At 36.2% G+C, this 22386-nt stretch overlaps 1 protein-coding gene across 1 annotated transcript in view; it reads left to right on the top strand.

Annotated features, from left to right (window-relative positions):
- LOC109037699 (papilin) overlaps positions 1 to 21601 on the top strand; it is a 67910-nt gene extending 46309 nt beyond the window's left edge. The window contains 25 exon segments of the mRNA XM_019052487.2: positions 166 to 339; positions 967 to 1149; positions 1791 to 1932; positions 2501 to 2649; positions 3368 to 4169; positions 4510 to 4668; positions 5403 to 5619; positions 5892 to 6133; positions 6391 to 6564; positions 7215 to 7439; positions 7924 to 8100; positions 9176 to 9352; positions 9807 to 9983; positions 10452 to 10631; positions 11084 to 11254; positions 11815 to 12057; positions 12711 to 12884; positions 14526 to 14806; positions 15713 to 15851; positions 16744 to 16871; positions 17438 to 17585; positions 18272 to 18700; positions 19292 to 19447; positions 20021 to 20134; positions 21110 to 21601. Coding sequence (XP_018908032.2) covers positions 166 to 339; positions 967 to 1149; positions 1791 to 1932; positions 2501 to 2649; positions 3368 to 4169; positions 4510 to 4668; positions 5403 to 5619; positions 5892 to 6133; positions 6391 to 6564; positions 7215 to 7439; positions 7924 to 8100; positions 9176 to 9352; positions 9807 to 9983; positions 10452 to 10631; positions 11084 to 11254; positions 11815 to 12057; positions 12711 to 12884; positions 14526 to 14806; positions 15713 to 15851; positions 16744 to 16871; positions 17438 to 17585; positions 18272 to 18700; positions 19292 to 19447; positions 20021 to 20134; positions 21110 to 21381 — 5433 coding nt within the window. The 3' untranslated portion in view covers positions 21382 to 21601.
- The last annotated feature ends 785 nt before the right edge of the window (positions 21602 to 22386 follow it).

The following is a 22386-nucleotide window of genomic DNA, read 5'->3' as shown; positions in this document are numbered from 1 at the left end:
TTTCACAGAACTCCTTCTCTAGTATTCAAATGAATCAGTAAAGTGGCAGCTCTTACAGTTTGGGGCATAATTATTTCAAGTTGTTTTTGATGGACCTATAAAAAGAAGTAATCTTGAGACGAAATCCATGGTAGTAATTTTTAATGGAATCTTTGTTTGCACCAGTGTGAAGCAACTTGTGGTCTGACAACAAAAACAAGGTCCGTAGTGTGCGCATCTGCGAAAGGGACCTTGCACGCAGAGAGTGAGTGCATTGCATCGAAGCGGCCGCAAAATGTGTCAGACTGTGAGGAAGTGACCCCATGCGAGTATCTGTGGTACACATCGGAATGGAGCCAGGTTCGATTCCAATATGATTCTCTTTTAGCTAGTCCCAGATCCAGCATATTCTCTTCTACTTTAAACAATTTTCAGAAGTCTGCTTTGCTGCAAGGTTTAAGTGGCATTCAATTTTCAACATTCACTTTGCATGTGCTATCTGTTTCTTTTAATTGTTTAAATAGTGTTTGAGAGGTGGACACCTTTTGGCTCGCTAATCCTTGTAGGTTTTTTCCCTCTTCAATCAAGTGGGTCAAATTAAGTTTTTAATTCTTTTCTCTCTATAGTTGAACGTTTTGAGTTTATCGGAAAGGTTTCAGGGTCTTTTGCACTTAATTGACTTTCAGGTGTCATTCCTCATCTTTCAGGGAATTGGTAATTCCAGTTAATAATGTTTTGTGTTGTCATTTTTGTATCAATTCAAAACTTACAAGTTTGTGTAAACACCTGATACTTGTTCCTTGTTCCTACAACTTGGTACTTGCAACTGCCTAAGCAGAATTAGTGTACGTAAAGTAGCTTTTGTCTATATATTGATCTTGAAATTTTTCGCAGCTAAGAGAATGTAAACACGCTTTATCTTCCCTTTAAATATTTCAACTATAAAGGGATTTGTGATTTGATAGTTTATTATGTTTCTTTGGCAAGTGTTCAGCTCAATGTGGATCAGGCATTCAGACCAGACAAGTATTCTGTGGACTGCGCGAAAACAACACAGTGACAGTTGCCGAAGATGACAAGTGTAACTCAACATTGAAATTGTCTACATCTCAGAATTGCACTGCTCCTGAACCATGCAAAGGACTTTGGTTTGCTGGCCCCTGGAGTGCAGTAAGTTTAATTTATTTATTAGAAAAAACTGAGCTATCTCAATTTTTGGTAGCATTAGAAATCATTCTTGGTTCTAGATACACTTTTATCATCATCATCATAGTATAACTTGTTAAGATTTTCAGCACAAAACTGTCTTTTTCTGTCTGGAACTTTGCACATTGTTCACCCTTCACCCTCTCATATCAGTTTGTAGAACAATTATTGACTGTTTGCCATCATTTAAAGAAAATCGTGAGAGAATTACATCAATGGATAACTGGCTATCTCTTTCTTGCTATCATTTTTAAATAAGTAACGTATCAAAATGATTTGTCAAAAGCTTGCTGCAATGTATAAAAATCCATGTTAAAATTTCAAGCCATAAATTTCAACTGACCATTATAGATAATCACAACGACAAACATTGGAATGCAGCAATTTAGGCCTGTGTTTTAAATTTAAAGAGCAACCTCATTATTTCTGGCATTGTTTCCCAGCCAAAGTCAACATTATCTAAGAGAGTACTTTTTTAAAATTTATTTTAGCAAGTATGTGAAAACATGCATTTAGAAAATTGTCCGATTTTTTTGTTTGCAACAATTCTTTATTTCACCATAGGAAAAAGAGAATATTCTAAACTTCCAATTCTTTGTTTCTAGTGTTCGAAAAAATGCGGTGGGGGAGAAATGTCAAGGAAAGTTTTGTGTTTCATCGGAAATGCTTCTGTTGCCACAAGTAATTGTGATGCTAACAAGATCCTGTTTACGAGTGAGCAGTGTAACAATCATCCATGTAACGAAGGTAACTGTTTTCATCAGATTTTAAGTCATTCAACTAATTATATATTACCTTAAATCAGGAACAGAGCCTATAGCTCAGAAAAACTCATTTCTTTTTAAAAATTGAAAACCGGCATGTCCAAAGTAACAGACTATAGAGCCTCATCTCATCCTTAATCTCTTTATGTGCGATAATGAAAAGATGAAAATATTTCTTCCACTAGAGTTGAAGCAAAAGAAACATTTTTATATAAACGGTTCCATTTGATTTTAAAGTGAAAAATTTTATTCTAAGAAAGCAAGAAACCGTTTAAAAAGTCTTTTCTCCGCTCATTTTATCTTTATATAGAGTTTCCTCGTAAAATATCTTATAAAACATATCTATCCTTGTTTTAAAGCTTACAAAAGTCAATTTATTTTGTATTATGAATGAAGTGGAATTAAAAACCAAAGCAAGTGAGAATTTTATGTTAATTGCTTAAACTCTCACAGTTTCTTGCGTTCCTGGGTTTTGGAATCCAATAGACTATCGACCCCCGATGAAATCCAATCAGAAGTATTTGTAAGATAAAACATGTTTCATTTTCCAGATGAAGTCATCACAGTGGATCCAAAAATTGCCATAGAGGAAGAAGAAGAAGAAGAAAGCAATGAAGAGTGTGAAGAGGAAGAAGGGGAAGAAAATGTTGAGGGAACAACACCCTCAGTTTTCGGAACTGCAGAATCTGTCACCGAAATGGTAGTCTCATCTTTCCAAAATTCATCATGAATATTTAAATTTAAAAGTTTAAGGCCAAATTTTAGATGATCCTTCATTTGGCTTTTGCATTAAATCATTAAATTCACGGAGAAATTCTTCCCTTGGAAAATTGTTTTATTTCCCGACTCGAAAATGACTTGAAGTTGAAATAACTCAAGGTTTTTCACTGAAATTGATTGATTTGGTCTTCCTGCTTTATTTCAAGTTTAACCATTCTGTGAGTATTACCTTAAAATGGCGCGTTTTTTTAAGAGATGCAAAAGAAAATTTTTGTTTTGAAAAATGGCAAAAGGATTTAGTGGTAAAATTATAAACAGGTGAAAAACATTCGTTTTTTGAATGCTCACATGTAATAAAAATTTAGCGATTCTTTTTGAAAACAGAAATCAATGTTAAAACTCCTTTGAAAGCATCAAGTCGCAAAAAATGTATTTACAAACATTGGACAGTTTTTCTGTTTAATAGATTTTTCGAGGCATTAATTAAAGAGAAGAAGCTCTCCTGTATCATTGGTCTATTTTATGTCATTTTTTATCAAAAATCGGAGAGATTCTAAAACCTTTTTTAACACATCTCTCCAAAATTTTGGCAGAAGCCCCAACACAACCTGAGGTTTCAATGGAAGAATTTGTAAAAAAATTTAAGACCAAGAAGGCTGTATTTTATTTTTTCTCAAAAATCTCCGTCTATTTTGCAGACCGCCACAGCAGCAACGGAGATCGAAGGTTCTGGCGATGGCACAGAACTTTCACCGACTGCCTCCTCCGAAAGTGACGTCTCTGAATCCTCTGAATCCACCTCCGAAGCAAACACAGTCACATCCAACAGTCCTGAGCAGGAGACTTCTATCGCCTCCGATTTAGAAAGTAAAACAACTGCAAGTGACGCAGCGACAACTCCAGAATCGACCGCTGTCCCCACTACCGAGGCAGTGAAAGCAGCAAGTGAAGCCGAGCAAATGGTTGGAGACGACCCTGCCGCAGGCGCTCCAGAACCAGCCGGAGAAGCAGCTCCCACTACTGTAGCCTCCGTGACAGTCGCAAGTGGCGATTCAACCGCAGTCACCATTCCCGAATCAGAAACCAAATCTGCATCAACAGACACCACTGAAGTTGTAACTGCTGCTAGCAGCAGTTCCGAAGCCCCCATTGATGCAGCTAAACCTGCGAGCACAGACGCTGCAAGTCCTGTTGATTCAGCTAGTTCTGTGGGTGTTGACTCCACAAGTCCTGCAAGTACTGACACCACAGTTGCAACTGATAGCGCTACGGATAAAACGGAAGACTCAAGTGTGATGGGAAAATCTGCGGAGGCAGAGGAGACGACTCTGTCAAGCATTTTAAGTACTTTGTCCTCACTCTTCCCGTCCAGCTCTGAGAGTGGGACGGAGGCTACTGGCACGGGCTCCACCGATGAAACAACAGTCACAGCTGAGACGGCAACCACCGCTGGCTCAGAAACTCCGGCAACAGGGACTGAAGCAACAGCATCTACAGACGGTAAGTTTGCTGAAACTAGAATAAATAATGGAGCAGGAAATGGAGACCATAAATTGTTAGCAAAATGTTAAAAATGTCTTTCCTTGGTATGCCTCCTGAAAGATAGCTGCTTTGCTGACCAGTACTTATTGAAATTTAGTGTAAATGTCCCTTTCAAGATGATTCAAATTAACAAAAATATGTACCAGGGTGCAATGCAGCCTTCTCCTTTTTCTATGTATTTATTTTTCCCACGAATATTGACAATTAATGAAGTGTAAAGTTACGAAACCTCAAAACTCATTAATGCCTTTACCTTATTTCCTTCAGCTCACTAAAAACATATGTTTATTCCGTACAGTTGTGTCAACTACCCCTAGCTCGTACACAGACATAATGACTGAGGGTTTCACGTTGAAGAAATGCAAAAAGAAGAAGAAGAAGAAGCCAGATTGTCAAAAAACTGAATTTGGCTGTTGCTTTGATGGAATCACCCCTGCCAAGGGTCCCTTCAGTGAAGGTAAAATTAATTTTTCGCAGAGGTTATCGCTCTTTTCATAGTGAAGTTACTAAAAATTAAATTAGCGTGATATTATTGAATTTAGAAACATCTTCATCCTTTGTTCATCCCTTATTATTGTGTCTGATGTTTCACCTCGGATTGCCTTGTCCAAGTTTCAACCGGTACAATATAATAGAGAGCTGTTGATAAACCTGAAGAAAGTGTGACAAGTAACTCTTAAAGAGATCTAAAGCTATCAAACGTATTGCAACGTATATCACACATCACATATTATATTTCGCATTTTTCATGTGTGTTTGTGTGGCGGATCTAGGAAGTTGATAACATTATTTTCTCTTCATTTGAACCATGGAAATGAATGGATCCTCTGAGAGGCCGGGTGGTGCTCCGACAAAAATTGATTTATTCAACACAGGTTTAAATTAAATTAAGAAAAGCCAGTCTGATTTGCTAGATCCGCCTCTGTTGTGTGTGTGTGAGGGTTTCTTCAAAAATGCTGAAACTCTTTCGAATATTAAAATTTTCAAGGTACGTTCTTCATGAGAAGCCGTAATCTGCATGTTTTAGAAATTTAATATTGCGCTGGAGGTAAGATCAAAGAATGCAGAATGGAGCTATGGGGCTCTTTCTAATTTCTACAGGGTAATTAACAAGTGTTCACTATAGTCCCTTGTTGGAACTGGATTATCCTCTTTGCTTCTGATCTAAATTTTGTTTTTATTTCATCCTAGGTTGCAGCATTATCACTATTTGCAATGAAACCAAATATGGCTGTTGTCAAGACGGAGTCTCGCCTGCAACTGGCCCAGATTTTGAAAACTGTCCACCATCAACTTGCAACGAAACCTTGTTTGGATGCTGCCCTGATGGCTACACACCTGCGGAGAATAATGAAAAAGAAGGTTGCCCAAAACAGAAACCTCCTCCGCCTAAATGCGTCAAATCTAAGTAAGTTAAATAACTTCCTCAATGTTATTTAAAATTCATTTGAACTTAAATTAGCTAACATTTGAAATTGGATGATCGTTGCAGATAGAAAATTTGAATTGCAACAGATCAAATTCATCAAGACATGTGGAAAAGGCAAGAGTCTGAATTTTTTTTTTTTTTTTTTTTTTTTTTTTTTCAGACCTAGTCATATTTATCAAACTATCGTGTGGGTTTTTTTAAAATATAATATTGATGTATAAACCTCCTCTAAAAAAGATTGAACATTACAGGTTTGGTTGTTGTCCGGACAATGTCACTGCTGCGACAGGCAAGAAATTCAAGGGATGTCCTGACACCCGCAAAGCGAATAAAACTGAAGGGAAAGCAGAAGTGTGCACATCGTCTAAATTTGGCTGCTGTCCAGATGGCAGCACCGCAGCCAAGGGTAAATCTTTTGAGGGCTGCAAGGAGATTGACCACAAAAACTGCTCAGCTTCATTCTTTGGTTGCTGCGCTGATGGAAAAACTCCAGGTATGTCTTCTCAGCTACCATTTGAATAAAAGTAGTAAATCTATCAAATTGTCATGACATCAATTTAAGTGAAGCAACTGTCTAATGAATAGTTAGTGGAAAAAAATAATGATGAAACTCATCTGCTACTGTGATATTTTAAAGAAGGCCTCTCTAATTTTGTTGCTTGTAACAAAGCCTTCATTTTAGATTAATTCCTCTTTTGCGCATTTTCTTTTGTCTTTCAGTTCCTTTGATCATATCTTCCTCTGTTTCAGCCCTGGGAACAAAGCAAGAAGGATGTCCAGCGGCATGTCAGTCTAGTGAACATGGTTGTTGCGATGATGGTGCTACCCCTGCTCATGGTCCAAACAAAGCAGGATGTTGTCTTATCACTCAATTTGGCTGCTGTCCTGACAATGTTAGTCCTGCTCAGGGACCAAATCTTTACGGTAACAGCATCCAATTTTCTTTTACACAGCAATTAGTTATTATTTTCATCAGTGCGATTTAAAAAATTAAGATCATTCCAAAACGAAGATAATTTCTTATGAGATTGACTTGTTCACTGCTGACAACTTTGGCGAAATTGTTCCCATCATATCTGAAAACATTAAAAAAAAAAACTCCGGAGCTCAAACACCTCAAACTACGGCTTCTGTTAATTGCTGTGTTGCAATGTCTGGATACGCAGATAGCCTGTTCTCTACAATTAAGTCCTTTAAGGGCCTTTAGACAGCACCTCTATTACACAGAAGTGCAATAAAAATGTGCCACTCAAAATACCCGTTACTGTGACCTTTTTGGCACGGTGCGGCCAATAAAGTAATTGTCACAATAATCAGCTTGGCATCAAAGGCTTTAAACTTGTTTTAGACCTCAGGAAAAATTGACCGATTCAAAAAGCAGTCTTTTAAGGAGCCTTTATTAGCAAATAAAACAGCTGTAAATGACCAAAATGAATTTAAACTTGCCTAAAAATTTTGGAGCACAAATCTTTTATTTTAAAATGTAACGACCATGATTTGAATTGTAGTTTATTATTTCTTTTTTTCTTTAGATTATTTTAGCATTGATCAATATCATGTTATAATTTTTTTAGGTTGTGACTGTCAGTATGCAGCATACGGCTGCTGTCCAGACAATAAAACAATTGCGCGAGGACCTGCCAACGAAGGCTGTGGTTGTCAGTACACGACTCATGGGTGCTGTCCTGATAAATACACTCCGGCTTTGGGTCCTTCCTTCCAAGGATGTCCTTGTCATACTTATCAGTTTGGTTGCTGCAATGATGGAGTCACGCGAGCTAAAGGACCAAGATTGCAAGGTATTAATTTTTTGTTGTATCTCATCCAAATTCAATTTTTATTGTCAAAATCTTTTCATTCAGAATTGAAGGAATGAAACCCATCATCCTTTCTCTCAATTTCGATGATCATACTCTTGATATTCGTAAGAAGTTATTTGTTACCTTCACATAGTATCTGTCTCTTTATTTTCCTGTCTATTTTACACCAGGTTTGATTCTAAATGTGGCCCTCAAAAAATTACGCTGCACATCTTAAATTAAATATTAAATCAACAGAGTATTTGCGATAGGGACGTCCCATGAAGGGATAGTGGCTGAGCATTAACAGAAAGATTGCACTCTGTCAGTGGAGACACTTTGCAAAAAAGTAGACACATGAGGCGTTTGGGTGTTGCAGAGCGCTAAAGTGCACTGTAGGAACGACGATACGTATGTAATAAATCAATAAATTGTTTTTTTCTTCTTGAAGTTCAGGCAATAATTTTTTTTTGTTTGGGCCCAGGTTGCGGTTGTGAGAATACACAGTACGGCTGTTGCTCTGATGAAAAGACTCCGGCTCCAAATCCAGAACGGAACTGCACCTGCGAGGCAACCAAGTATGGATGCTGTTTGGATGGTATCTCTGAAGCCAAAGGAGAAGACTTCTTCGGTTGTGATGTTGTACCAGAAAAGAGAGGACGTAAGTATTCGTTTACAGGCTTTCATTCTCTTGCAGTTCCTCATTTTTTTTGTTTAAAGTTGTCATAAGACTACGTTATCTTCAGAATTGGAAATTGTAGAAATATTATGCAACTCAAGGGAAAAATACCAAAATTTTCAGATGATGAGAGAAATTCCAAAGAAATTCGTGACAAACAGTATACTCTCCTCCACTGGCTCAGTTTTCTTGTATTAAAAAATTCTTTGAACTGGTAGAACAGAAATTTAAGGAAGTTCAACGTCAGATAATAAAACGGAGAACTTCAAGATCTATTGTAAAATAACGGTAGAATTGATTCTTTTAATGTATATGTATTAACCATTAGTTATGTACTATAAGTAGCTATAATCACATTGAAAGAGATCTGTTTTCATTTCAAATTGAAACGTTTACTGCCAAGCTGGTGAAAATAACAGTTTTTTTGTCGGTTGCACCAGGCCTAAACGGTCACAGTGACCAGCGTTTTGAATGATTTTTTTCATCATGCTGCTTTAGCACGATAGAGGCTCTGTCAGCAGATTCTCCAAAGAACTAATTTTAGAGGAATTGTGTGTATGCTTGTGGTTTAAAGCGTTCAAATTCTACTGTGTTTTGCAAGTTTTTCTGGCATGATAGGAACAAACTTGTAAAGACACAATGGCAGTGAATGCGTTAAATGTCAAGTATCATGTATCCTCTTCTTTATTCAATTCAAAACAAAGTTAATATTCTTTTTTTTTTTTGGGGGGGGGGGAGGGATGTGTCTAATCCCCACGAGTGATATCAAAATGAGCTTGCTCATACTGTATCTCTTCCGATTCTGAGTCCTGACCTCCCAGAAGATGTGAGTAAGTCGCAAGTTAATGAAAAAACATACATAAGTAAAGGAAATTTCAATAATAGACAACTCAGCGCACAAAATCCGAGAAACCTAGCAAAATCCTCTGATTCATGGTTATGCTGGACTGGTTCTAAATTTAGACGAAGAGTTCGCGATTAACCGACTGGCTAACACTAATTCACTTGTGAGGTCGACACTCCGGAAACTTAACATGTGAATTCTTGCTTTTTGCAGGTGTTTGCTCTCAGCCTAAAGATAGAGGCTCATGTCGAGATTTCACTGTCAAGTGGTTCTTTGACACAGAATATGGTGGCTGCTCAAGATTCTGGTATGGTGGTTGTGAAGGAAACAGCAACAGGTTCAAATCTCAGGAGGAGTGTCGCAGCATTTGCGTCGAGCCGTTAGGCAAAGGTATCTCAATTTAGATCCTAATGCAACCAAGAAATATTAAATTGTTTGACTGAATTTAATAGCCAATATTTTCATCTTCTATTTTATGTCCGAGACAATTAGAAAATCTTGCTGGAAATTCACTAAAAAGACAAAAAATGTCTTCTATTATGTTTCGGTAACAACTTTGACATCAATCAATTTAAGTCTGAAAAACTTTCTGCAAAATCTGTCTGTGCTGCGAAAAATGTCTCGATGGTGAATTTTCACCGAAAAATAAAGAATTTTATCAGATCAGAAGATTTTTCTTCTAGCAAAATTTTCTTCATGGAAAAGGAACCATGAATATGGACTATTCGTAAAACACCTATGTGTGTATATATGAAACTCAGTCTTTGACATGAGCTGAAAAAACTTGACACCTTTTTTTTAAATGTACATCAATTTAAATCTGAATTGTTATAATATCTTGTAGAGGCATGTTACTTACCAAAGATCTCAGGACCGTGTGAAGGGTACTATCCAACATGGTACTATGACTCAGAACGTCAACATTGTGCTCAGTTTATTTATGGCGGATGCCTGGGTAACAATAACAAATTCCAGACAAGAGAGGAATGCCAACAACTTTGTAGCACTCATAGCGATAAAGGTAAATTCTTACATTTTTAGAGAATTAGTTTAACACTGAAGTATTATTAAGTTTGTTCTTTTTTCCTAGCATTAACTGTAGTTAGTAATTGATGTGTCTTTACCTTTTTAATCCGTTAATTGCACGAATCTATTTCACTTATATTTGATGCCACTTTTCCTTTCTCTTTGTAGTTTTCTTACGGTTTTTTCTGTTGGTGAAAGAAAAAACAGTATGTTTTCTCACTTAAGTTTCACCTCCTTTGCATGTAAGTGAAATTAACAAGTTTTAAAAAGTACTTACCTAATTGGTAGCAGCTCGACGGTAGTAACTCAATGAAGAAATTACATTTTTATGAGTCTCTTTAATTCTTGTATAACTGTTAACTACTATTAATCTACTCCTTACTTTTTTGCACTAAAATGACGTAACTATGAACTAACCGAATCTACTTCCTTCCCTTTTCTATCAAATCTTTCATTGCAACAGACGTTTGTGAGCAAACTACTGAGGAAGGGCCGTGCAAAGGTCAATTCACTCGCTGGACTTTCGACAAAGCGTCTCAATCTTGTATTCAGTTTAACTATGGAGGATGTCAAGGAAATGACAATAACTTCCTCACTCAAAGTGCATGTCATCAAAGGTGTTTACAGCCTGGTCGTAGCCGAGGTAAAATCTTCTAGTTCTTCCTTAACTTTTTTAGTTTTGTATTTATGATTGGATCGGTGGAAAGAGATCCCTCGTTTTGAAGTATTAAGATACCTATTCAGGGACCATTCATTGAAAGCAATAAAGAATATTTATGTAAATTTAATCACTTAATCTCAAACATCAGAGGAGATGAATTTTGAAAACGGTGAGTTCTTAATAAAGTCTTTGCCAGAAAAAAGTATTTGGTAAAAGGGCACATTGCCTTCTATCCTAAACAAAGAATCAATCTTTTATTCAGCAATCATCTCATCTAAGATTGATTCATCGTGAATGGGAAAAAGCACTTAACTATCTCTGATCAAACTTTTCTCCAATTATTATTTTACTAACATTTATATCTGATTCTATGAACGCTCATTAGTCATTCTTAATGGTTTCCAACACTATGCCTTCCTGCTTATTTCTTTTAGACGAGTGTTCCCTACCAAGGGTGCAAGGTTCTTGTGGTGAACGCTTGCCGCGCTGGTTCTTTGATGCTTCAGAAAATCGCTGCATGCCTTTCTATTACAGCGGCTGCGATGGAAATGGAAATAACTTTGACTCTCAAGAAACTTGTGAGCGCGCTTGTCCTCCCAAAATCGGTATGAATTTCTGGTTTTTATTATTTTTCTCAGAAAATAAATAGCCACTTTATTTGAGACAGATTTCTCTAAGTTTCAAGCAAATGGTGATATACCTATTTTGCAGCTGTATTTTTTATTACTTGTAGCCATCTGTGTGCTTGAGAAACGTGGGAAAATTGGATGTTTGTATGATAGGTCTGAGAGTCAGGTAAAAGGCAAAAAATTTGTCTCATCTCTCCTTAGAATATAATCAGTATTTAAAAAGAAAGTTTTATTTTAAGATCTGTATGCTGAAACATTTTTCCAAAGAGCTTTTTGAAGCATTTTTCTCTGTAAAAAATCGATAATTCTCTTGCTAGGTACGTAGTCTAAATTACAGCGAAAGTTATGGTCAAAGAGAAATCCTTTAGTAATCCTGAATTGATCACAAAGTAAGAATGTATTGTTAGATTTACCAGTCAAAAATGAATACCCAACGATGAAAATTGTATACTTAATGTAAAATGACAAGTAATGTATGTTATAATTTTACTCGCTGATACATCATTTGGTTTTATTTTGCTACTTCTCAATTTCAGAGCGTGACACTTGCTTATTACCAGCGGTAACTGGTGAGTGCTCCAACTATGTTGAGCGATGGTACTACGACTCCCTGGAAGCAACTTGCAAACCATTCTACTTTGGCGGTTGTGGTGGAAATCATAATAACTTCCCCACAAGGGAGGATTGTCGGGCTAGGTGTGATAGCAATTATTCTCCAGAAGTTGTCCGGCCCCCACCACAACAACCCAGTTACACACCAGTTACATCATTTAGTCAAGGTACCTTAGTCCCTTCGTTTTTTATCTGTCTCTCTGTTAAAACACATTTCTTCATGTGGTAACAATACACATCGCTTCACGTGGGCCCTTGGCGATACCTCAAAATCACCATTGATACAATACTCAGAAATGAGCAATTAGGAAAGGCACCCACAAATTCTTACATTTAAATGTTTTTCTCTGTATAAACCCTCCAAAAAATTTTCTCCGGCTTAAAGTCAGGAAATAATGCAAATTATGAACATTTTTGAAAATCAATTTGTTAGACACCAGTAGTAGGAAAGTTAATAGCCACCATCTAAGACTCATTACATTAAGATTCATGTTGATTTTAACAGAAATATGTAGGACCTAATGGAACTGATTTTAAATTACACAATGTTTCTAGCAGTAATAGATCTGTCTACCAGCATGTAATACTGGAAGAAAGATGGCAAATCCAAATCATTCAGTCAAAAATTTTATTTGCAATAAATTCATTAAAGTGGTAATCATCATTTCGACTAGGTTTCCACCATAATTTAACGCACCTTTCCGAGTTTTTCGGAGTTGATAATGAAAATTCCAATATTTCAACCATAATATAAAGATATTTCCGTGAAAGGTAGGTTTTGCAAGATTTGCATGATTGAACTGTAATTTTTTTTTTGCAGAAAGCTGTTTCTTACAAAACGATGCCGGCCCGTGCAGAAATGTCTCAGAAGCTCTGTGGTACTATGACAGCAGGGACGGAGTCTGCAAACAATTCTTGTACGGTGGTTGTGGTGGCAACGGAAACCGCTTCTCAAACCGTGATGAGTGTGAATCAAGATGTGGAAATGTTCAAGGTAGAGCTAAATTTTACCCCTGCATTTTTTTCATTTATATCCAAAGAAAGAACTTCAGTTGATCTGAAAGAGTTTTCCCAATCTGCTTCTTTTTTTCAATCCTTAAAATTTCAGCTCTCGTGCGTTCTGCTATGCTCTAGTTTAGCAGGGTGTCCACTGTCCATAAAAACCAGAAACTATGAGGAAAATTAATGTCATCCGGAAAATATTAGGAAAACCGGTCATGGATCAGGAAATTCCAAGTGCATCCAGCATTTTTCAATTACATGCAGTACTTTGATAAAAGTTATTCTAATAATAGGGTATCTAATCCTAGTTTTTAAATAGTGGGTTCAATTTTTATTGATAAGATTTTTCAAAATTTAAAAACGCTACTCACTTATATTCTTTTTTGTTGACATCTATTTAAACCAATATAATCTATATAAATAGAATTGTCAAAGTATATGCCAAAGTGATTTGATGTAATTAATCAAATATGTTGATTTGTAAAATCAAACGAGTGTCAATTTATTTGTCTAAAAAATCAGGAGATTTCATTTAAAATTTTAGAAAAATTGGGAAAATATCAGGAAAATCCTAAATAAAAATTTACTAGACACCCTCTCAAGAAAACTCACATCCCTTTGAACTGCGATGACATACTGCACGGCTCACTGCCAAAATTATTGTGCATTTGCGGAATGGTCAAACTGGTGGTTTGACCATGAGACTCAAAGGAAAAAATCTCGGGGAAAGGAAAAAGCCAAACTGAACAACACGAGAGTTAAATGTTCATGAGGTGTCATACAGAGGAGAACCGGAAGCTTGAGTTCTGAAACCAAACCGACTATATCACAAAACCCGCAAACACAAAAAATAAACCCTTCGAGGGTTTACCCCGATTTTTAACTCACATAATGAATTAAAGAGTGACTTTTAATTGGACTGAGTTAAGCAGAAAGGAACCAACCCACATTTTGGAAAAAATTGAGTTATGAGTGGTTTTGAACTCAACCACTGCTCTACTATCCATCGCCAAAAATTCAAAGTTTTTGTTAGAGCAAATTTTGCAGAAATTGAACTTGAAGTTTATCTTTTACATTGGGTCTTATGCAGGAGCCAAACTTTAAACCTCTTTTTCTCGGTTCGATCCTGATGTGGCTTGGTTCCTTTCTGTTTAATTCCATCCAATTCATTAATGAACTAAAAAAACTTTTAGTGATGCAAGGATGTGACCCAATCTAACTTGAAGACTGTAATATTAGCTTTAACTATGTATTCACTGTGTTTATTTGTTTTAATAGCTTAAACTAGTAAAAGCATAATAGTGAAGATATTAGGATAATTTAAAAATGTTCTAAAAAAATAGTCTAACTCTGAATTAAAAATTATTCAGTTTAATATAAAACACTATGTTTTCAATATGTTTTCAATGTAAATTCAATATGTTTTTATTCAAAAGATGCCAGCGCACTGTCTAGGCAAGGGGGAGAGGCATCCCTACTCATCGGTCAACAGCCAGAGGCGCCAAATTCAAACTTGCGTTCTCTTTGGTGAAATTGAACCACTCACCAAGGAACAGAGGTTCTCCTACCTTCTGGACACTAGGTTTATGAGGCTCTCAAAACCACCCATTACACATTTTTTTTTTCTTTTCAGATCTCTGCGACTTACCGAAAGTAATTGGGCCTTGCAATGCCAACTACAGATCTTGGTACTATGATCGCAACACGGACTCGTGTCAACAGTTTGACTATGGGGGCTGTCAAGGAAACGGAAACAGGTTTGAGGACGAATTGCAGTGTGCTCAGCGTTGTGTAAGAGACAAGTCAAGAATCACCCAACCCCCGCTAATCCCTGCCTCACCTGTCACATCAGCTGCGCCCCCGACAGAAAACATCTGTTTCATATCAGTAGATCCAGGTCCATGTCTCCAGGAGGTAATGATTCAAGATCGTCCTTGTATAATTTTGTGCCTCTTGCGTTCACAAGATTGAAGCTTCTAAAGCAACGCCTCAAGTAGCAGTGATCGCGAGAAAAAGCGATTTAATCAGTTGGCTATTGCGATTGTATCGGTGGCAATATATCGAGGTATTATCGCATTAGAAATTGCGATATTTGGCAATTAAATCGCTACACATTGCAATTTTTGGTTCGATAAAATCGTGATCAATTTTCGACGATAAAATCGAGATTAAATCGCCATTTATCGCGATTTTTCTTTCGAAAATATCGCGATAAATTATCAGGCGATAAAAGCGCGATATTATTGTGATAAGATCGAGAATAATTGCTCAGATGTTGATGATCCTGGCGATTTTATTGCCGATAAAATCGCAATATATAGCGATCTTTCCGTCGAGAAATGCTACTATGGGGTTAAGAAGAAATGATAGTCCCCTATAGCTATTCTGCTGTTCTAAGCAAGACCCTTATATATGAGACTGTAAGAACTCAACATCAGTTTATTACTTATCCTAATCATTGGTACCCATGAAAAAATAAACCTTTTTTATCTTTATCTTTAAATGACTAGTAAGCGAAAATATTTAAAAATTGTATTCTCAATGCAAACATCAGGAATGCTTTTGGAGTTTAAAAATTTGCATGTTAGCCAAAAAATCGACTATGAGTTGAAAAAAAAATCCATAATCAGATTCATATCTGGGATTCCGGAGAGTATGTAGTTTTTCACAAGCAAATCGGGGAGGTAGGAGAAGACTTCAGTTTCCAATTAAGAAATGAGCTCCTGGAAATCAGGAAAAAATCAGGGAATGAACATGGTTAAGAATTCTAGCTACCCCAATTGAAGCCTAATTATTTAATTTTACTTATTTTTTTCGCAGACATCAATGTGGTATTTCGATAGTGGCTCCAAACGCTGCACACAATTCCTCTATGGCGGTTGTGAGGGCAATGCCAACAGGTTTGAATCAGAGGAAGAATGTGATAGGTATTGCGGCTATTACATAGAGAGAGAACCAGGTAATTCTGAATTTTATTTACCTCTGTATAATGAATCATGTTGTCCACTTTTAAATTTAGAATTAATCAAAGAAATTACATTTTTGAGAATGGGAATCCATAGTGGCAATGATCAATCCAAAAAATGTCATTAGCCATTCTTTTTATAAAACGTATCTCAGTTAATCTGAAAATTATACTTTATTGAGCTAATTTTCTTTGATCCATCAAGATACAGCCAAGGACTGTCCTTAAACAACAATGTTCATTTGATATAAAAGACCCAACATTTATAAGCTCAGAACGAATAATTATACTAAAAGAAGTTCCAATTAATCCTCTTCAAACACCAAAAATAAAATATGGTTCCCTCTGACCTTTACTAATACTATTTTCCAGGATATTTTTAATCTTGAGGAACAAATTTCACAAGTCCACTTAATTTCATTACACTCTTATACTGCCGTGCTAAGGAAGAACGCCGCATGAACATTCGAGAGTTGCTCCTTCGATTTCCTTCGATAAAATTTTTATTTTTGAGGAAAGTTATGAATATGTTTCCTTGAAATTTTCAGGAACTTTAGGTGAAATTACGAACAAAATTATCTGAAAAATTGGAAGAAAAATTTTGCAAGTTAATCAGAGGATTCTTGTTTTATCAAAGTAAATTTGGCAACGCCTGAAGGTTCATACGGCGTTTTTCCTTAGCACGGCAGCATATCCATTACACTTTATGGAAATTTTCCAGATCATCACTACGTCAAATCTAAATTGCAGGTTTATTCCTTCTTCATACTGCGGACTGAAATTATACCCGTTATAGTGTTAAAAAATTATTAAAATTGACAGTTGTTTAAAAGCCAACTGTGATTGACTGTTATCGACTTGTTATTCTTTTCTCTTTTTCTTACAGTAAGGACCACAATAGCACCTGCTGAAGAGCCTAATGTAGAAGCAGAAGAAGGAAACTACGTTACATTGAAGTGTCAAATAGTCATGTACCCAGCGCCGATACTCATTTGGACCAAAGGCAACTTAACGGTAAGCCTGTCTACACTTCCGAAGACAATCTTTTCAAGAAGCTTCAGATAAACCTTTAATAAAGCACCTTCAAGGTTAAATGATGTATCTACAAACCTAAAAAAAACGTATTTTTGGGAAGTTCACAAAAAAATTGGAATGTTTTTCTTTCACCTTATTTCATTTACCTTTTGCAGTGGTACAAAGATTTCAAAAACATTATGCACAACTTTGAAATGAAAAACTGAGATTTTAGTAATTAATTTTTTAGGCTTTATTTGGAAGTGTGTGCAGCCAGCTGTTGTTCCAAGAAATTAAGGAGTTCATGTTACTTTAACCAAAAAAACCATGGAAAAGTGAAGAAATGTTTTTTCCATAAGTTTGTAGCCACTTTGGTTCCTTTATTGGTACATTCAATTACTCTTTATTTGCTCATTCCCCAAGACAAGAAGCAAATGGTTCAATAATACTTTATAATTGTTCACCCATTGTCTCTTTCGATCATTTAAAAACTCTTAGGTTAAAATTTTAAATTTGTTTTGCTTTCCTGAACTCTTTCACTAATCTATCATGGATGTTGCTTTTAGATTGATCAATCAACAGGACGGATGAGATTGTTAGAAGGAGCTCTTCAAATCATTGGTCTATTCCGATCGGATGCTGGTGTTTATGTTTGCACTGCTGATAATCGTATACAAGCTCCTGTTCGTAAGGAGTTCAACTTAGTTATCAGAGGTAATATAAATTACTGGTTTGTGCATCATTGATTTTTTCATTCAACAACATAAGTTTCTGCCTGTTTCCTGAAAAAAGAACCTACTACAAATGCTTACTATTTAGATTTCGAACCTCAAGAAATGATTTACATTTTTCTTGTAACTACTGAAAGTTACAGATACTAGTACTTATATGAAGCCATATCTGTACCAACAGCGGATAGGTATCGAAAATCCGTCATTTTTAGGGATAAAGCTGTTTTAGAATCTGCAAACCTTCAAGAGTGTTGGTACCAAGTCTCTGACTTCCAGCATAATTTTTCATCAAGATTGAATGAATAACCGTGTTATATCTTAAAACAGCGCATGTCAGAATTCATTGTTCCTCCAAATAATTCGCTGAAAGCTGACCTTCGTTAAAATTTGCATCAAATTTGAATTTCTAAAGCTCATCTTTTAGTGGAGGATTTGCTCTAAAAAATAAATTTCTTGATCAAATCCTCTTAGCTGCAAGGATCTTGACATCAAAATACACAGCTATTGAAACTTTAAACGCGATTTTCTTTAAACTTAAAAACTCAACATCCCTTGTTTAAACATATTCAAATACTCAACTTCATATTCAAATACTAGTTACAGGTGTGGCAAAATCAAATGAACTAAAAAGTCAATGAATTTAACATCAGAGTATCTTTGTCCTTACAGATCCAGTAGAAAGACCAGCTCAAGTCATAGGCGATGAGTCGACTTCAATCACTGTCACCCTTGGTTTGCCTACGATTCTCCAGTGCTACGCAATCGGGTGGCCACGTCCGAAAGTGACCTGGTGGCGGGGTGAGCGGATGCTCCCAATGTCTTCAGAGCAGTTCGAGCAGCGTTCAGACTACTCCTTACTCATCAACCGTGTGAGTGTGAGTAATCTGGGCCCGTACACATGTCAGGCGTACAATGGACTGGGTCGGGCAGCATCGTGGAGCGTGACTCTGCGAGCCGTTGGCACTGTTGAGCGCGAGGAAGACTCACAATTCAGAGATTACCTCATCCCGCCAAGCTTGCTGTATAATAGGACGGCTATTACAATCCCATCCACGACGACACCTGTTCCAGAGCGAGAAACTCCTAGGGTATATGTCGGTAAGTAAAAGCAGTCTTGTTACCTTCAGAGGGAAGATTTGAGTTTGACAAAATTAAAATTAGAGGAGTTTGAAACAAATCTTTCACTCATTTGTTGCTTTTTCAGCTTTTGTCATATTCAAATCCACTTTCAGGATGAACAAAGGCGGTTCAGTTAGAGATGGTTTGACACTTTTGTTTATTTCAATGCCTAATTGCAAACGATCTTGCAACTAAAAATTTAAAATTTTTTTAAATTTTAATATTTTAGATGTTCAGCACATTCTACCGGTTACATCTGATGAAACTTTAACAGACATTCAAGTTTTCCATAGAGTTTAAGCAAGAACGGCTAATGGATTTATCCAGAATTGGAATATTCCTCAATATGAAATTAAACGTTACTAAATCGAAAAAATGTTCAGTCTTGCTATTTTTTATTCAGATTAATTCAAAATGTGTACACAGTAGATCTAGATGCAATTTTTGCAACACCCTACAAAAGCCCAAAAAGAGGAAAATCTACTCGATGACATTGTTTTGAACTCAGAAACTGGGATGTATTTTTATTTTCCTCTGAATACTTTGTAACTTCATTTTCTTCTTTTCTAGTGCCTGTAACAGCAAATATTTCATTATCTTCGCAAGAATATCCAGTTGGCGCTCATATCTCAATACCTTGCGATACAGATGGTTATCCAATTCCTCAAGTTGCTTGGTATAAAGACAATTATCCTGTTGAAAATACTGAAAGGATAAGAATAACAGGTAACATAGTAGTTTAAACTCTCTGCGTTCTGAAACTATTTCATCGTTGGCAAGAAATATAGAGCATGGCTCATGCAGAAAACAAAAAATGCCTGCCTTTCTTTGACTTAATTTACGTACCCTTGATTTCTGGGGAATTGATAAATTACATTCAAAAAGACTTGAAATTCGGAAAAAGAACAAGGAGACTCAATTATTCACATAAATTTTTTCCGCAAAAATGATCATCCTTATGCAATTCTGTCCATGCACATGTTCGTTTTTGTGATTGAATATTGTCATTAGGAAAAACTGGATGCCTCCAAGGGTCAGTTTTTGAACTCCTAACCTGTGAAGAGCATCTCACTGAGATGTGTTACTGAAATCCTAACTTCTAAAATTTTGCAAGTAGTCAAAAGAATTTACCTTGTAAAATTCTTATACCCAGCTAAGCCTCAATATTTGAGTGATAGTAGTTGAATAGAGGCAAAAGGATTCTGAAATTCATTAATTGTTTATGTAGAATCTGTAGATGGTTTTTAGATTTTTTTCAAATTCTAACTTTATTAAACTGTTCTTTTGGCCTGTTTCCAGAGAGTAACCGATTGATCATCAATAAAGCGTATGTCAACGACACTGGAAACTACCGTTGCACAGCTTCAAACTCTTACAGCTCTGCAGAGAGCTCTGTATACATTTCAGTCACAGGTAATTCACCTTTGAACCTATTAAAATATTGGTTTGTTTTCCTGTTTACTTGTTTCACTTTAATAGTAAGAGATAAAATTAAAATGCTGCAAAAATTTAACGAAATAGTTCCTCTTTTATTGCATGACTTTGTCTATCAACAATGGCGTCCAAAAAAGTAAATTTCATAATCAGGTTGCTTTGCGATTTATTTCAAAGGAGGCTTTTTGCAGCAATTTTTTTCAAATCTTTCAGAAAATCAAGAAATTTTTTCGCTAGATTAATGCTGCTAAACCTTTACTTTCATCCACAAGCGGCCCATTTGACTCTTAAGTTAAATGTTTTGTAATTTTCGTTTCTACCTCCTAAGGTGAGGTTCTGCTCTCCCATTTTACGCCATTGATAAGTGACAGATACTTCCAAAAATTACAAGAAAGCCTTTAATCTGATCTACCAAGGCGGATAAAGAAAGGTGGTCGCATTTCAAGTTGAGCCGCCATTTTAAAGGATGTCCTGCGCAGAGGGTACATGCTTTGCCTTGCAATCAGGATGCACCCGAAACGTACCTGATGCCGTGTGACGTCGAGAAAATACTAAATGCGACCACCACTCTTTATCCGCCTTGCTGATCTACCAACTTTTTCATCTTATTCTTTCTAACTGAATGACCAATGAGAAACGGCTTCAAATTAGTAACAATTTCCTAGCAACGGTTTGAAAATTTTAGAGGCAGTAGCAATGACCGCATTAACACACCAGTTGGACAGCTTTATTTATGCTAAAAGGAACTATATTCCACGCAAACTCTATGCACGTACTTCCTTTCAACATAAATAAGTCGAATTTATTGATGCTCTTTAGCAAATAGTTTTGATTTTCCATAACAAATCATAATCTCAAATTGACTTCAACTCCACCGTTTCTCTCACTTTTCAAATTTTGCCACTGAATGCCTTTTGGAGCAAAAACTAAAGTCTCTGAATCTCTTGTTTCCAGGTGTCTACGTTCATCCTTCATGTACAGATAGTCCATTCTTCGCCAATTGTAAATTAATTGTGAGGGCGCAGTACTGTACTCACAAATACTACGTTAAGTTCTGCTGTAAATCTTGTACAGAAGCAGGTCTGTTACCACCAATAGGACCTCATCTAGACCTGTCCGAAAATCCTGAGAACTCTGTAAATTCTCGAAAGAGAAGGGATTTGCCGAGCCTTAGTGACTTTATTCTCCGGCAGAAACGACCGAGATACTTCAAATCACTTACGTAGCAGTAGAGGAAATTTTGTAAATAAATGTTTGTCTCAGTTGAACTGATTCTTATTATTGAATGTGGAGGTTTGTTCTGAACTTTCAGAGCAACTGTACAACTTTTGTAATTAGAATTTTGTATATTGACTACCTTAAAGTGTATTTATTTTGAGTCTGTAACTATTTATTGTTTTAACTTTAGTTCCTTTTATGATGATAAAATAAATTTCTGACACTTTTTCTAGCTGTTCGCATATACTTTCATAATATAACATCACACATTGAGTCCATGAGCAGAGTCCATAATGGTAGTTTCTGAAATAGATTTTCAATGAATCCTTTTAATGTCATACGACTCATTGTCAGAATTAATGCTGCTATATGATATAGATAAGTTTCTTGCGTTAAATTGTAAATTAACATAATGGGTCACTAAACCTTGTGTTTTTTATTCAATATTCTAAAATTACCAAGTGAAAAGATTGCGTGGTGATTTATTGTATATTTTTGGAGACAAAATCCCAGACAAGCCCGCTTCTTAAAGTTTCAAAGAATCAAAGGAATTTCGAACGCACTGAAATAGCAGGAGAATGATTGCAGTGAAGTAATGTGGTAGTCAAATCGCCATCTCTTCTGATTTTTCACGGATGTTCCTTAAAATGAAACTTATTCTAATGCGGAATTGTTGCTTGTTTACTACAGATAACATGAAAGAGATTTGTTTCTTTGATTCGGAAGATATCGTTTTGATTTTCCTATTATTTTCATGAACGAGGAGTAGAGAGACATTTGACGTGAGTTGTAGAAACCCGTGCTCGCTTCTGATCGGTGCCGGATGATATAATTTGAACTGTGTATTTCTCGGTTTCTAGGTTGCTTTTTCGCATTTTGAATGTGCACATCGTGTTCTACGCGTCTTTATTTTTGGAAAAATGCAAGACAAAATTCGTTAATGGTTTATTAGTGATCCATTATTTCTTCTCGAAGACACAGACCGTGTAGCAGTGCAAGGTAATGATGTCGCA

The sequence above is a fragment of the Bemisia tabaci genome, chromosome 10 (genome assembly GCF_918797505.1).
Source record: "Bemisia tabaci chromosome 10, PGI_BMITA_v3".
Classification (NCBI taxonomy): domain Eukaryota; kingdom Metazoa; phylum Arthropoda; class Insecta; order Hemiptera; family Aleyrodidae; genus Bemisia; species Bemisia tabaci.
Note: the sequence above shows the minus strand (reverse complement) of the source record. Positions and strands in the feature narration are given on the sequence as shown.